General features: G+C 34.4%; 2 protein-coding genes across 4 annotated transcripts in view; one reads left to right on the top strand and one right to left on the bottom strand.

Moving 5' to 3' along the window:
• Positions 1-5,179, bottom strand: part of LOC138700324 (ninein homolog) — a 108,547-nt gene extending 103,368 nt beyond the window's left edge. For all 3 annotated transcript variants that reach the window (XM_069826867.1, XM_069826868.1, XM_069826869.1), the window contains exons 1-2: positions 5,042-5,179; positions 4,563-4,874 (exon numbers count right to left, since the gene is read on the bottom strand). In XM_069826867.1, the coding sequence (XP_069682968.1) occupies positions 4,563-4,848 (286 nt within the window). In that variant the 5' untranslated portion in view covers positions 4,849-4,874; positions 5,042-5,179. The remainder of the gene's footprint in view (positions 1-4,562; positions 4,875-5,041) is intronic.
• On the top strand, positions 5,144-11,632 carry l(3)87Df (lethal (3) 87Df). The gene is made up of 3 exons (XM_069826872.1): positions 5,144-5,280; positions 9,788-9,966; positions 10,943-11,632. The coding sequence occupies exons 1-3, from the start codon at positions 5,254-5,256 to the stop codon at positions 11,085-11,087; spliced, it is 351 nt and encodes a 116-aa protein (XP_069682973.1). The 5' UTR covers positions 5,144-5,253; the 3' UTR covers positions 11,088-11,632.
• The last annotated feature ends 3,924 nt before the right edge of the window (positions 11,633-15,556 follow it).

Genomic DNA, 15,556 nt, shown 5'->3' with positions numbered 1-15,556 from the left:
GGTTCAAATGCAATCTAAGTTCACGTGAAGAGGATTTGGCAACATCGCATAAACAGGTGAAATACGTGATGCGCGGACCATGTTATACAGGTTTGTTCAGTGTTGCCAATCTGGTGATTTTAACTATTTTTCAACAACAATTTCTTTTAACTTTTATATTGCTTAAATAGGGATTTAGTGACCTTTTTAGCACCCATAGTGACAAAATTTAATCTTTCTTTGTTGATAATGAGAAATTTAGCGACTTTACAACTACTTTTTCGCAACTTTCCGTATTACACTCTGTTGGAGACTAGTTTTTTTTTTTTTGCAATGTAAATAATGGCGGACAATAAGAAGAAAAGAAGAAGGTTGACTGTTCTCCGAGTTATCATATTGTTATGGTGTTTGATACTGCTAAACATAATAAAGCTTTATAAAACGACAATTTTCGTTTAGTAATACAGGTAATTGAACATTTATGAATGTACCTATCTTATCCATTAATAATTAATGGTTGTTATAAACATAATATAATTATAGGTTATGTTATTTGATACTGCTGAACACGATAGAGCCTTATAAAATATAAGATTGTTTGTGTATTAAGGCAAGAAATTGAAAGAAATATATATAAATGTACCTAACATATCTATTAATATTAATAATAATGGATATTTTATTTGCACAATCTGTCACTCGTATATTTCAAACAGGAAAGAATAACTGAACTTAGATCATCTAACTTAATCGGAGAAATTTCGTCAGTCAAAGTTGACTTTAGTTTGAGACAAATTAATCTCAGATTAGACTTTATACAACACAAAATTCCAAGTTCAGCTGAAACAAGGATCAATTTAACCTCTGATCTAAGATTAAATGGTTTATACAATCGGGCCTAAGAGTGTTATAAATTCTGTAATGTACAATGGATTGATGTAATATCCTTATAAACTATTACGTACTGACAGACTGAATGACTAGAACAACTGTGGCTCTTGTTACATTAATGCAGGGAAGGTAGCTGTAATGCGAGTCCGCCACTGCGTGAGCGTTCTGCTCCGGCTTAGAATTGAAGTGCCTTGTGGAGCGAGAGCAGCTCTGGCCGACTAGACTGAACCGCTCTCATGCCCGGCACTGGTCTAGATTGTGACAAGGTTATAGTGGGTTAAATGAGGGAATAGCTGAGTGATGAGACACCAAGGACTGTGACAAAATTGGAGCGGGTTAGAGGAGGAGAGAGCTAAGTGACAGAGACCGAGGTCTGTTACAAGGTTAGAGTGGGTTAGTTGAGAAGATATCTAAGTGAAGTGAGGCCAAGACTCTGACAAGGTAGAGTTATTTTATATTGCTTTCTCCTCAATTTTAGTAGTTTCTAAGAGCCGTATTCATAGACATTTTTAGCGCGGGCTTCCAGTGGATGATCAGCGTTTTTCGTATTCATAAACCAGTGTTAGCGATAGGATATGATTTGAATTCTGTACTAGTAACCAGTGGATAGCCGGGGCTAGCTTAGTATGCTCGTAGCGCGTGCTGCAAAATGTCTATCAATAGCACCCTAAGTTATTTCTCAAGTCTAATCAAGGAGCTTGAAATAAAGTTGGTCGAGAAAATACGCCACTTGCTAATGTAAATGATTAGGGCTACCAAATTTTTTTACAATAAAAGTTTAGAGTATAATGAAGCATATCAATATCAAAGCGATTTATCAATAAATGTGAAAGTCAGGACACTGACGGACACGTGCTATAGGTTACTGATAACTTCATAAAGATATCGAGTCTGTTCTGTCACTTTGCACTAGAAAATATTTAACTACAACTGTTAAATTCTGCAATGCAATAGATCTCCAAGATCAATCAAGAGAATTAAATAATTTCAAATTTTTCTCTTGTAGATTTGACACTTTCTCCAAGTCTGTCAAGCTGCCATCACATACATAGACATAGACTCTCCACTTCTTAGAATCTGTTCCTTCTATAATAAACTGAGAAATATTGACATCTTTCAGGATAGAACCACACTCTTCAGAGAAACAAATACCGGTAGCGTTCAAAACACTCCATAAGTATTTTGCTAATAAATAGATCTTAACTGGTTTGCATATTGTATTTTTGGTCTTCTTTCTTAGATTATTTCATATCAATTATCATTACGAACTCACTCCTAATTCTGACTTAACGTAGGTCTAGTCCCTCATCAGTTATTGTATTATTGTTACTAATCTGTGACTAGTTATTTGCATTTCATGTTTTCTTCATACTGTGAATACTTTTGTTTTTGTTTACCGAGATTTGCATGTAATATTTGCTTGATATCTTTTGTTGAGTAGTATTGGATTGTAACTGTTTAAGTTTAAATACCATTATTATATGTATTACTATAATATTAAAATGGATTTGAGGGAGGTGGGATATGATGGTAGAGACTGGATTAATCTTGCTCAGGATAGGGACCAATGGCGGGCTTATGTGAGGGCGGCAATGAACCTCCGGGTTGCTTAAAAGCCAGTAAGTAAGCAAGTATATGTATTACTACTGTTATTTTCATTTTATCTACTCTGTAATTACATTGCTGAGTGGATTAAATAAATAAATAAAAGTAGATGAAAAGTAGTTGCCTTTAACTTTTCTTATTTCAGGGGAGCAGAAATTTCATCTCATTTGAGGAGTATCCCCAAAAATTTAGGAGCCAGCAAGGATCCCAACAACCTTATTCATATCATTAATCGAGTTGCTACTTGACACTGATCTCGATATTACTTTTTCTAAACATTTAAATTGCCAACTCTCCTTGCAAATGAATCATGCACTTTGTAAATTAGCTGAGTGGTGCAGAAAAAATTATATGAATGTTAATGTAGACAAAACAAATTACCAAATACTCTCCTCAGCTCATCAAATAACAATGGTTTCACTTCTATTGAATAATGAACCCATCACACAAACACAAGCTTATAAATATTTTGATGTAACTTTTGATAGCAAATTGACCTGGAAACATCATGTAGGCTACCTATAGCAATGGAGAAGACACGTAGAAGACTTTCCACCTTGAAAAGACTAGCTGGAAGTGAATGGGAATGCTCTAGACAAGTCTTGCTTACAACATATAAAACACATATTAAACAAATTCTCCAGTAAGGTTGTGAAACAATTATTACATCAAAAAAATCAAATTTAGATAAAATTGAGAGAGTCCAAAATCAAACTACACATTATTACAGGTGCTGTTTCATCCATACCTATATCAGTTCTGTAAGGTTTTACAGATAACACTCCATTACTTACTTACTTACAAATGGCTTTTAAGGAACCCGGAGGTTCATTGCCGCCCTCACATAAGCCCGCCAGAGGTCCCTCTCCTGAGCAAGATTAATCCAGTCTCTATCATCATATCCCACCTCCCTCAAATCCATTTTAATATTATCTTCCCATTTACGTCTCGGCCTCCCCAAAGATCTTTTTCCCTCCGGTCTCCCAACTAACACTCTATATGCATTTCTGGATTCGCCCATACGTGCTACATTACTCCATTACTATCAGACAGAAATCAATGTAGCCTAATTTTACATCAAAAACTGAAAAGAATACCTAACGTAGACTACTGGAGAATCTACTCCGATACTCTTACAACCTTAGAGACCCAACAATGTTTCATCAGAAAGTTAAATATTTCCAAAAATAATATACTCTTCCATTAGACAAAAATAATATGAAAAATTTACATCTTCCGCCTTATTCTGACAACAGATTAAAAATCCATAATAATATAAATTTGATAGAACAAATTAAACAACAGAATAAAAATCCTATTCATTTGAAACAAATTGCACTAGAAATTAATACAAACTGAGTGGGTACACATCTACATGGATGGCTCTAAAGTTGGCAATAACTTTAATAAAACGACTGGTGCTGGAATATGTTGTTGTTTTCTAATGCCAGGCGTTTGACAAAGTCATTTGACCTCTTGCACTCCAGTATTTTTCAAAGATATTATCATGACCAACCAATGAAGCACAGATTTTGATGTGGTGCTGGAATACACAGAAATTATTTTGTTCTAAAATTCAACTCACTTCGATCGAGAACTTGAGGCAGTCCTTCGTACTCTGCTTATACACCTTGCATAGGCTATATACGAATCTGTGACACATTAGGTTTGGTTGGTTTAGGCTTTTGTTATGCCTTGCATAGGCTATACCATCAACTGCATCTCCACAAAAAAATTCCGGAAAAGCGAGCATTGAGGTAGTTCCGGTGATTTTGGAAGTGAAAATGGTCTAATTTGTAAGAGATTTCTTGCGGAGATGGATTTCAAAGATTAAGGATTTTATCCCTTACAAATTCAACGATTTTTACATCCGAAATCACGAGAACTACTTGTGCGTTAGTTTCTCCTGGTTATGTAATAGAATAGCCTAGGCCTAGATTTATTTTAAATCATAAACACTATTTCTTTATTGCAAGAGAATTGTATCTAAAGAACTGACAGAAATACAAATACCCTAATACTAGATGATATAGGCCTACCTGTTACATATTTTGGGTAAGTAATCCAAAATGTTAATCATAACATACCTGGCGACCCCCTATCTCCAATTTCCCTTCTTTCCGGTCTTTCCCCTTGATCTTCACCCAAAAGAGCGAGAAGACCATCTCTAAATTCAGGGAATGTCACTCTTTTGTTAGAAGCAGTATTTCCAAGCAAACATTTCATCAACTGAAAGCCTTGCTCTTCAAGTTGCAATTTTTCACAAAGTTGTTCTAACCCATGACCATCCAAACTCCCAGATTGGTCTTGATCACAGCTTTCAAACACAGCCAACAGCTGCTGCTCGTACGGGTCAAGTTCTCGCCCCTCCATTGCATGGCAGTGGAGGTGCACAGCACCTTGGAACAAGATTTATAATATTAAATGTGTATCAAGTGTGAAACCATTCACGTCTAATCTAATCTAACCTCCGTGTGACATTGTTACATTTTAATCTATTCTAGATATAATTTGATAATGTTCAAACGCTAGTAGTAAACAATGACTATTTATGCGCAATACTAACCTTTTTATATGAAAACTGATACGGAATATGTTAAGTGATAGATAATTTCTAATTAGAAACGGTATCACACCAAACTGTCAAGACTCGGTACTTCCCAGTGCACTTCGTAGATGTCTCCACTATCATACATGGCGATGTTGAAAACGTGAGATAAATGTCGTAATTATATTTCATGAAAATAAACTGGGTAATGATTATTAATAAATAACACGATGTCTGATGACCTGGATGATATACAGGTATGTTCTATTGAGAGCTGTGGAAATGAATACATATAATTAAAACTCAAAGATTCGGTACGTGGCATGAAACGTGCATCTGTATTTACGAAATACTGCTGAAGAATTATTTATGTCTTTGCGTGCTACTTTAACACAACACTTGTTCTTTAGAAGAACGCACACTTTCATTTATTAAAAAGTCATCAACCACTTTACTTGAACAAATATCGTTGCATCACATAGTTGCCATGTTTGCAAAAGTGAATAGTCTGATTCAAAAATAATTTCCTAGCTTCCATTTTGAGTTGAGGACAATGTTTTGCTTGCGCAAGTATCGATTGTTGACGTAAATCGACAGTCATTTCAACTAAGCAGTCGTGCTCGATAGCTGCAGAGCTTTAAGGCGCGAGCTTCAAATTTCTTTGCTTTCAGACTTTCCCACAGTGAGAGGAGTTGGCTCTTCCTTTGTTTTTTGTTCATCTGAAGACGAAGATAGAGTCATCCTCCGAAACGTCGTAAATTCCCTTATTTATCATCAGCAATGAAAGAAATGCAAGCTTTCTCTTCAGATGTACTACTTGTGACCGACCATGCTTCCCCACTTGAGAAAAAAATGAATTCTGATAACAAGTAATTATGCAATGTGATCACCACTATTGAACACTGTTCATGATCGTTAACAAAGTCTGCGAAATTAAACATCTTTTGTTTTGCAGATAATCAAGCGATCATCGCTGACTAGGAGAATAATTTACAAAGAGTCATATTTACAACGCAAAATATATCATTAGTTCAAGTTTCAAATTTTCAATACCTGAGATGTGACAAATCTTCCTGAGTCCTGAGAGTATAGTATACTATACCATACTTCATACATGATTATGATATAAGTTGTAGGCTACAGTATGTGCAGAGACCCAAAATATAGTATAATATAGGTACTGCCAAACCGTCTAGAGTCGACCACTTTTTTTCGTATTTTTAACGCTACTTGACAGACAATGCGATCTACTATTTCACTGAAAATGTTATGTTATAGTGCACAACTCAGGGATTGTTTTGTGTTATTTTCATTTTATGAACTTCCACGATCACTGAGGAAAACAAATTTTAAACACCGGTCGACTCAACCCTGTACATGGTGTTAAGTCGACCACCACATTAAAAATACATGTAAATGAATGTTTGCTCTCATTCCGGTCGATATCGACCTCCTTTTGGATGCTTTTATTATTATTTACTTTTCTATATTTTATTTTTTATTTATTTGGGATAGAAAAATGCGAACTTTAATACAGTTATTTTAATGTGCATATATTAAATAGGTTAAGGCTCATAAATTTAATAGGAAATATTTAATTAATTAGCATACATAAAATTACGTCAAACTACACACAACATTATCACATTATTAATGTACTAATTAATAAAATAGCCCTGAAAAATACAGAAAATACAGTTTCCATCTCCTAATTAATACCATAACCCTTAAAATCAACACCAAATTTTAAGAATTCCTTTTTCTCCATAGGAACAGAAGCACTTAGTTTTCTTTCTACTTGAACATAGTCAATAAGACTCACATCCGCCACCTCAGGATATTTGAACTGGAATCCATCACAATTTCTAACAAAACGAAGTTCAGGTCCTTCTCCTGTAACCAGTTCCTCAATGCAACCGACATAAAATTTAATTGTCTTTTTAGTTGGGAACTTCACTAAAAGCTGAACTCCTGATTTAGGGTCATCGAAATTGTCATTATCATTGTTATCTTCCTCTTCAACCCACTCATCTGACGAATCTTTAATGGAATGTCGTCCGTCTTCATCACTATCACTGGACTCCTGGTATCCTCTCTGTTTTCTTTTCTTAGTGGTTTTCTTGGCTTCTCTTTTTCTGGTCTCCTCAGTTGAGACAGGATGAGAGATTTCTTCATTTAACTGAGATGTTCCGCCTTCAGTAGGCCTACTGATACAATATTTTTCCCTGGTTCAATTTCAATTTTCCTTTTCCTTTTCCTTTTCTTGGCAGCTAATTATTTTTCATATCTCATGACCTGGAGCACTTTGATGACCCCTTCTCCCACCAGTGCCGGTGTGGACTGAGATTCTAGAGACTCTGTTAAACCAGATTATTAAGGACTCTTTGTGGCTCGAATGGATTAATTCCACAGGCCTGCATGGTCGACTCTGTACTGGAATACAACTTCAACTTCTGACATCTCTCAATAATATTGAAAAATATTTTTTGTTGTAATATGTTGTTAAGCTTAAAATTCTGATTACAGAAATACAGTTATTTTGTATTGCATTAGAGTTAAACAAGGATAAATTTGTTAAAAGTTAGACGGAGTACTTTTTTGTTACTATTTTTGCTATTGGCAACAATGAATTTTACATAATCAAGGACGCAAAATACATTTGGCACTACCTTGCGAGATTGAAAGGGGAAGTGTTATTAGTCAGCTGGAAGCAAGCAGTGGCGGCTAGTAGGCAATTCTATTGGAATAAACACGTGAAATTAGAAAGTGTACACAGTGGTCGAATCTAGACCCCCAGGTCGACTCTAGACAGTTCCACGGCACCGGCATTTGTGCTCTAACTGTAACCTGCAGAATTTTTTCATCATTTTTCCTCATATCAGTGATTTTTTTTGAAGTGTAGAATTATATTGAACTTTAAAAGTAAAACAACAAATGTCTCAGGACCCAGGAGGGTATAATTATTATGAAAATTGAAAGATGCACTATACATTACCTCATCTCGCCAAATAAATGTGTATCTGTTGACTTGTTCCATATGTTGCAGCTTCAATGTTGATGTGAGATCTATGAAATAAAATAAATGAAATTAGAAAAAAAAGTTCAAATAAATTTTAGGAAAACTAAATAATGCTCTAAAGTCTAATTTAGTACAAAAGTCCTCTCGAATCAAAATATAGCATATAATATCCTGGCTTTGGTAGTTGTATAAAGAAGCGAAATTTCGGACTGTAAAACAAAGAGATAAAAAAAATTGAAAATCGTTGAAATAATATTTCTCAAAAGAAGAGCAGCATATTCTTTTTTAAATTAAAAAAATAAAGACATTTTAACAGAATGAAATGTTGAATCAGTTAAAGACAAAATTGATACAAGTCTAATAATTTGCTTATGCCATGTAAAGAGAATGGATAACACAAGAATCCCAAAGATAATTATGTCCAATGGACCAAGAGGACACAGAAGACCTGGTTAAACTACCACAGTATTGTATATTCTGTTATGTGGCTTTGGTAACTTAGTTAATCTTGACAATTTAATCTCACTACTATTTATTGAAATTTAAATATTTTGGTCCAAAAATATTATCTTTATTATTATTATCATTATTATTATTATTATTATTATTATTATTATTATTATTATTATTATTATTTGGACACTTCACCGTAAAAAAAGCTTGTTACGAATCCTTCAAATAAGCTCGGTATGGCAAATGCCTGTTATTATTCGGTTGAGAAGCTTTTATCATCCAGTCTGCTGTCGAAAAATCTGAAAGTTAGAATTTATAAAACAATTATATTACCGGTTGTTCTGTATGGTTGTGAAACTTGGACTCTCACTTTGAGAGAGGAACAGAGATTAAGGGTGTTTGAGAATAAAGTGCTTAGGAAAATATTTGGGGCTAAGAGGGATGAAGTTACAGGAGAATGGAGAAAGTTACACAACACAGAACTGCACACATTGTATTCTTCACCTGACATAATTAGGAACATTAAATCCAAAAAAGACGTTTGAGATGGGCAGGGCATGTAGCACATATGGGCGAATCCAGAAATGCATATAGAGTGTTAATTGGGAGGCCAGAGGGAAAAAGATCTTTGGGGAGGCCGAGACGTAGGTGGGAAGATAATGTTAAAATGGATTTGAGGGAGGTGGGATATGATGATAGAGACTGGATTAATCTTGCTCAGGATAGGGACCAATGGCGGGCTTATGTGAGGGCGGCAATGAACCTCCGGGTTCCTTGAAAGCCAGTAAGTAAGTATTATTATTTGGTGTTAAAGTATGTTCACTTTCACTAACATAAACAGTACAAGTACAACACAAATAACTGAGAGGGAGTGAGTGGGCAAGAGGGTGAGGAAGGGAGAGGGGGATGTATATACAGTATGTGTGTATGTTTATACAGATTAGGTCACTGTAGAAGAATGTTAGAAGATTGTGTTGTATTGTATTGTATTTATTAACATTCCATGGTATTTGCACATTGCTTTGCAACTAGAATATGGAACATGTCAAAAAAATCTTAATAGTACTATAAAGTCTTAATTATAGTTGAAATATAGAAATATATACAGAAAAGTTTGACATTATAGGCTACTAGTACAGAAAATGATTTAACTAGCATCACCTATCTAATGCCATTAGAAATAAACACTGAGATAAGATTTCTTTGACTTTATTATCACAAAATAATTTGCATTTCACTGTAAAATATTGGTATGGGTATGTAAATTAATAATGTCATGTTTTCTATTACAGAAACCAGTGATTATTTTCAAACGGGATATAAGCAACATCCCTTGCTTCAGAAGCAGTTTCCTATATGGAATTGGCAGTGGATTTGTAGGAGGTCTTGGGTACTTCCTGTTCACCAGTAATACACGAATGGCCACACACGTGGGGTTCTCATCCTTTGTTCTTGTGACAATGTCTTATTGGTAATTGCATTATAATAGAGTGAATACAGTTGTCCAAATATACTATTGTTTATGTAAAGGGTACCATTAGTAGAACCCAGATGAATTATTATGTGTACACAAAAAGGAAACCCCCCCCCCCCCCCCCAGTGGTAGGGCCTTTAACATGCCGTTATTCGGCCCAAACTCTAACAATAATTTAATAAAAAATTTCAATATAAAATACTTAAATAATAATAAAACACACATTAACAAAATAAAATTTTAACAAACTTAAACTGATAGTTATTATAAAACCAACATGAATTAAGGACAATAAAAATTATAAAAATATATTAATAGAGCTTATCCCCCATCACATTTATATCAGTATAATAAAAACTAAAACGATAGAAATATAAATAATAATAATATATACAAACTCACATGTAATAGTTGCGACAGTTTCTACATTGGACAGACAGGCAGATCATTCCAAACTCGATACAAAGAACACATTAAAGCAATAACCAGAGGACACAATACATCTACATATGCCAAACACATAACTAATGCCAACCACACATACAGTAACATAAATACAGACATGGAAATCCTACACATACAACCCAAAAACTAAACACACTAGAACAATACGAAATATACAGACACACTAAAACACACCCTGATCAAATTCTCAACACACAGATCAATTTCAGAACACACACACTATTTGACACCACATTTCAATATTTTTCAACAATCGAACGCACCCACACAACAGGCAGTGAAGTTCGAGATGACGCCGAGATCTAGTAGGCTCTGAGGATGGTGTGAAGAAACACCGAAACAGCTGTAAGCCGCACATGCTTACACAATTAACACGAATAAGATCGCCATTTAATCAATTATTTATATTCAAGTGTTAAAAGTAGTGTATGAAAGATTCAACATGGATTATTAGAGCAGTTCTGTTTTGTTGAATCTCATACCTTCCATGGTTTATTTCTATTTACAGGTTTCACTGTAGATGGCAGTGGTCCAAAACAAAGTTTTCATATGGACAGTTGCAGACTATCATGAAGAAACATACGGAATATGAAGGAACTGATTATGATCTCACTAATAAAGGTGAAGTTCATGAAGTATCCAATGAGGCATGAAGACTGTTGTACGAATACGTTGGTTAGAAGCATGTAGTGTAGGCCTACATTTCTAGGAAACACTCTGATCTCAATTGTATTCAGAAGTGCAGCAACTCATAGTATGTCATTTTGGTATTATGTACAGATATTTTCTGCATGAAATTTCTTCGAATCATATGTGAGAATGTTTTTTAATGCTTGTTGCTGCAGTAGTTTAAAATGTAAAGATTGTATTAATAAACTGAAATATAATTTTGTTTAGTTATTATTAGAGATAACAAAAAGTATTACTAAAAACTAGCTTTGCTACGTTGTATAGTTGAGTTGGCAGAGAAGGAATAACAATAGCAGACTGACTTCTGAACTTCTGATGCAGTACAGTTACTCTATAAGAAAGTACGGTATTGCCAAAAAAAATAAATAAATAAATAAATAAAAAAGCCGCCCTAAATAAGGGTTCGATAGATCGGCCTACTAATCAATTCACAATGAACAATGATTAAAAACAATTATGTGACAATTTGAAAGAAAAAAAAAGCATTAAGATAAATGATAAGAAAACATAGGAAATCATTTACAATAAAAGTTTCTTGAGTACAAATGATTACTAATTATAGCTAAGAATGACTTTAACACACGAGACCCTATGGCATCAATTGTTAATAAATTACAAGTTTAAAGATAAAACACTTGAAAGAGTAAAATAGGAATTACAACGATTACTTTTACATATGTAATGATGAGTTGCAATAAAGAAAGAATACACGTTTCAAGTTGTTAAAAGAGAAATGCTTTCTTCTGTCAGATAAAGTTTTATACCTAGAAAACGATCATTCCACATCTGCTGAAACAATAGGATAACACCTGGAATGATTTATGTCACACCTAATATTTACACTTGTAGGGAAGTACTTATTTGAGAAAATTTCAGCAATCGTGCTAAGAGTGTTGAAACCAGAATTTTTATCCAACACCATTTTCAATTTAGCACGCACTAGTTTCCCAGTCTCATCTTCAACATTGTTAAGACGACTAATAACAGTGCTTATCAATGTTATTTATGTAATCAGTAGGGAGCGGATTTTTATGTGCTAAAAATTTAAATATATTTATTTTTTATGTGCTAAAAAGTACGAAAATATTAGCTAAAAATAAAAAAAAAAAAACATTTTTTTTAAATATGACAAAAATACCTTACTTAGCTTGGGGAAAAAAAATGTTACTAGGTACTCACATCCACACTTGAGTGCTAGTAGTTGGCCGAGAATTGCAGTGAACAACAAAGATCATCTCCAAATTCTCCATCACAAATGCACGCCAATTATCTCTGAACAACGACTTATACTGTGAAAACGATCTTTCCACATCACAGGACGTCAGACGTGCATATTTAAAGAGATGAATGTCACACACACAAACGCCGTCAGTTTCACCTACAAGCACATCCTCCAATACTTGAGCAACTTTACACATATTTTTATGTATATTCATTGTTTTTCCCAAACACATTCTGGAATTTGTCCCTTAGTACTTGTATTTCTGAACCTGGTAGCGAGTCTAGTTTAATTTCCACGGCACGCACCTCCCTGTTTCAGACAACAGGTTTTTGGATGTTTCGAGTTTTTTTATGGTGTCACACAAAAAACTTAAATTTGCTAATAGGAAAGCCAAATCGTTTTTTAAACAACCATCTTTCAGTATATCTTGAAGGATATCGATTGACGAAGCCCAATAACAGGGAATCACAAGATATATTTTCTTACTTGATAAACATGAGCGAGAGGCGAGAGATTTGTTTAAATTAAATAATGTTCATACCCGAGCTCTTATCTGTTGTGTTTCACAAACAAAGCGTGAAATGAAATCATCTTCAGCAACAATAAACATTCCTAGTTATGAATTACAAGATCTTTCCTCCTTGTCCATGTTAATTTGTTCTCTAATAATAACGCTGGTATGCTGCCTAGCAGTTCTCAGAACTTGAGGCGATACTATTACAAAAATGGATCACGGATACACCACACATCGCTTAGAAACACGAAGCAACCAGGAATTCTTGCTGAGTGATATAATTGATTTAGTTTTAAAATATTTAAAATATCTTGTAAAAAATTATTTAAGTAAAAAAAACTCCAAGATTTATGTGTTTATAATAGATTTCCTGAAAATATGTATTTACATAATTTTTTTGTGAAAATATGTGTTTTTATGTGAAATAAAATTCGGGTTTTAAGCTTGAAACTTCATGTTCGGAATTTTTAACTTTGTTAATTGTGTTTTATCACACGCAAAAAGAATATTTAATTACATAGGAATCCGCTCCTTAGTAATCAGTTCCGCACCCGACGTTTCCAAGGCTTCAATAACACCAGAAATGAAGCCAAAGTTTGTCTTGATGTATTTTATATTATGTTCAACCGAAGCTTTTGTAAATAGTGATTGTGATATTTGTATTGCGGCAGCATCACCTGAACGAAATGTCTCAATTACTTTCTTCACAGATTGGAAATTTTCAGAATAATAGCAGCATGCTTCCAACCAAGAACCCCAACGAGTAACAACTATATTGGAAGACGGCGGACTCCATCTGCAGCAGCATTTCTGGATATCTCTCTCACTGATCAATCTAAAGCTCTTGATTGAAATCGAATGCCTCGCTTCCACCCAGCTCGCAATAGTTCAGTATGGTAGGACTTCTCTCCCACAGGCTTCTTGTAATGCCTTAAAGCACTGAGTTGCATGTTTTTCTCTTGCATCTTTGTCCGTACCTTTAGGACTGTTTTGTTTATTACAAATCAGAAACAGCCACTGTACTTACAAAATATGGCTACTTCGAGACTTTCAATAATGCAAATTTATGAATGGTCTACGGGCACTGATTTACAGCATTGTTGCCATTAATTATCGAGTGCCCTAGTAGCTTGCTTAAAAGATATATACAGGGTTAGTTAAAAGTCCCGCACCACCTAAATAACTTTTGAAGCATACGGTTCAGTAATATGAAACTTGGTATGTGAGGATAACCATGTGCTAAGAACTCAATAATGGTATTACCGAGTTTTTTATATTTCCGGTTTAACCGGAAGTAACTCCAACTCTCTTCTTTCAAATAGAACACCCAATATATTATTTTATTTTTCAATAGTACTCATTAACAGCTTTTCAAAAATTACCCACACTTGATACTTCTGTATAAATTCAGTGTTGCTAAGTCAAGAAAACAGAAAAGTGTATCGAATATTAAAATATTAAATGCACCACCTAAATAACTTTTGAAGCATACGGTTCAGTGATCTAAAACTTGGTATGTGAGGATAACCATGTGCTAAGAACTCAATGGTATTACCGAGTTTTTTCTACTTCCGGTTTGGCCGGAAGTAACTCCAACTCTCTTATTTTAGATGGAACACCCAATATATATTTTTATTTTTGATTAAAGCTCATTAAGAGCTTTTCAAAAATTACCCACACTTGATACTTCTGTACAAATTCAGTGTTGCTAAATAAAAATGGAAGTGGTACAAGATATTCCTAAAACCTGGTTAAATCATTCCTTAAATGGTTTCTATGATCGAGTGACACATTGTAAAGCAGCTGAGGGCTACCAATTTGAACACATAATTTAGAAGGTGAGCTAGCTTTGTTTTGTTTTGTTAAGGAAGGAGTATTTTATTATTTTAATATTCGATACACTTTTCTATTTTCTTGACTTAGCAACACTGAATTTGTACAGAAGTATCGAGTGTGGGTACTTTTTGAAAAGCACTTAATGAGCACTATTCAAAAATAAAAATATATATTGGATGTTCCATTTAAAATAAGATAGTTGGAGTTACTTCCGGTTAAACCGGAAGTATAAAAAACTCGGTAATACCATTATTGACTTCTTAGTATATGGTTATCCTCACATACCAAGTTTCATATCACTGAACCGTATGCTTCAAAAGTTATTTAGGTGGTGCGGGACTTTTAAACTAACCCTGTATATGCTTTCACGTGTTAATTAACTAGGTTACCTTGTTGACTAGTTTCGGTTGGTGGGCCATCATCAGAACTGAGTGGTCTTCGTGCCTTCTGATTGTGATTCCTGTTGGGGTGTGTTTGTGTGGTGTAATGTGGCGTCAAAAAGTGTGTGTGTGTTGATTTGATGCGGGTGTGTTTTTGTGTGCCTGTATATTTCGTATTGTTCTAGTGAGTTTAGTTACTGGTTTTTCGGTTGGAGATGTAGAATTTCCATATCTGCGCCTATGTTGCTGTAGATGTGGTTGGCACAGACATGGAAATTCCACATCTCCAACCGAAAAACTAGAAACTAAACACACTAGAACAATATGAAATATACAGGTGCACAAAAACACACCCACATCAAATCTTCAACACACAACTCAATTTCAGAACACACACACTTTTTGACTCCACATTACATTACACAAACGCGCCCCCACAGAAACGCAATCAGAAGGCGTGAAAACCACCCAGTTCTGATG

The sequence above is a fragment of the Periplaneta americana genome, chromosome 5 (genome assembly GCF_040183065.1).
Source record: "Periplaneta americana isolate PAMFEO1 chromosome 5, P.americana_PAMFEO1_priV1, whole genome shotgun sequence".
Classification (NCBI taxonomy): domain Eukaryota; kingdom Metazoa; phylum Arthropoda; class Insecta; order Blattodea; family Blattidae; genus Periplaneta; species Periplaneta americana.
This window is presented reverse-complemented; position numbering and strand designations above follow the sequence as displayed.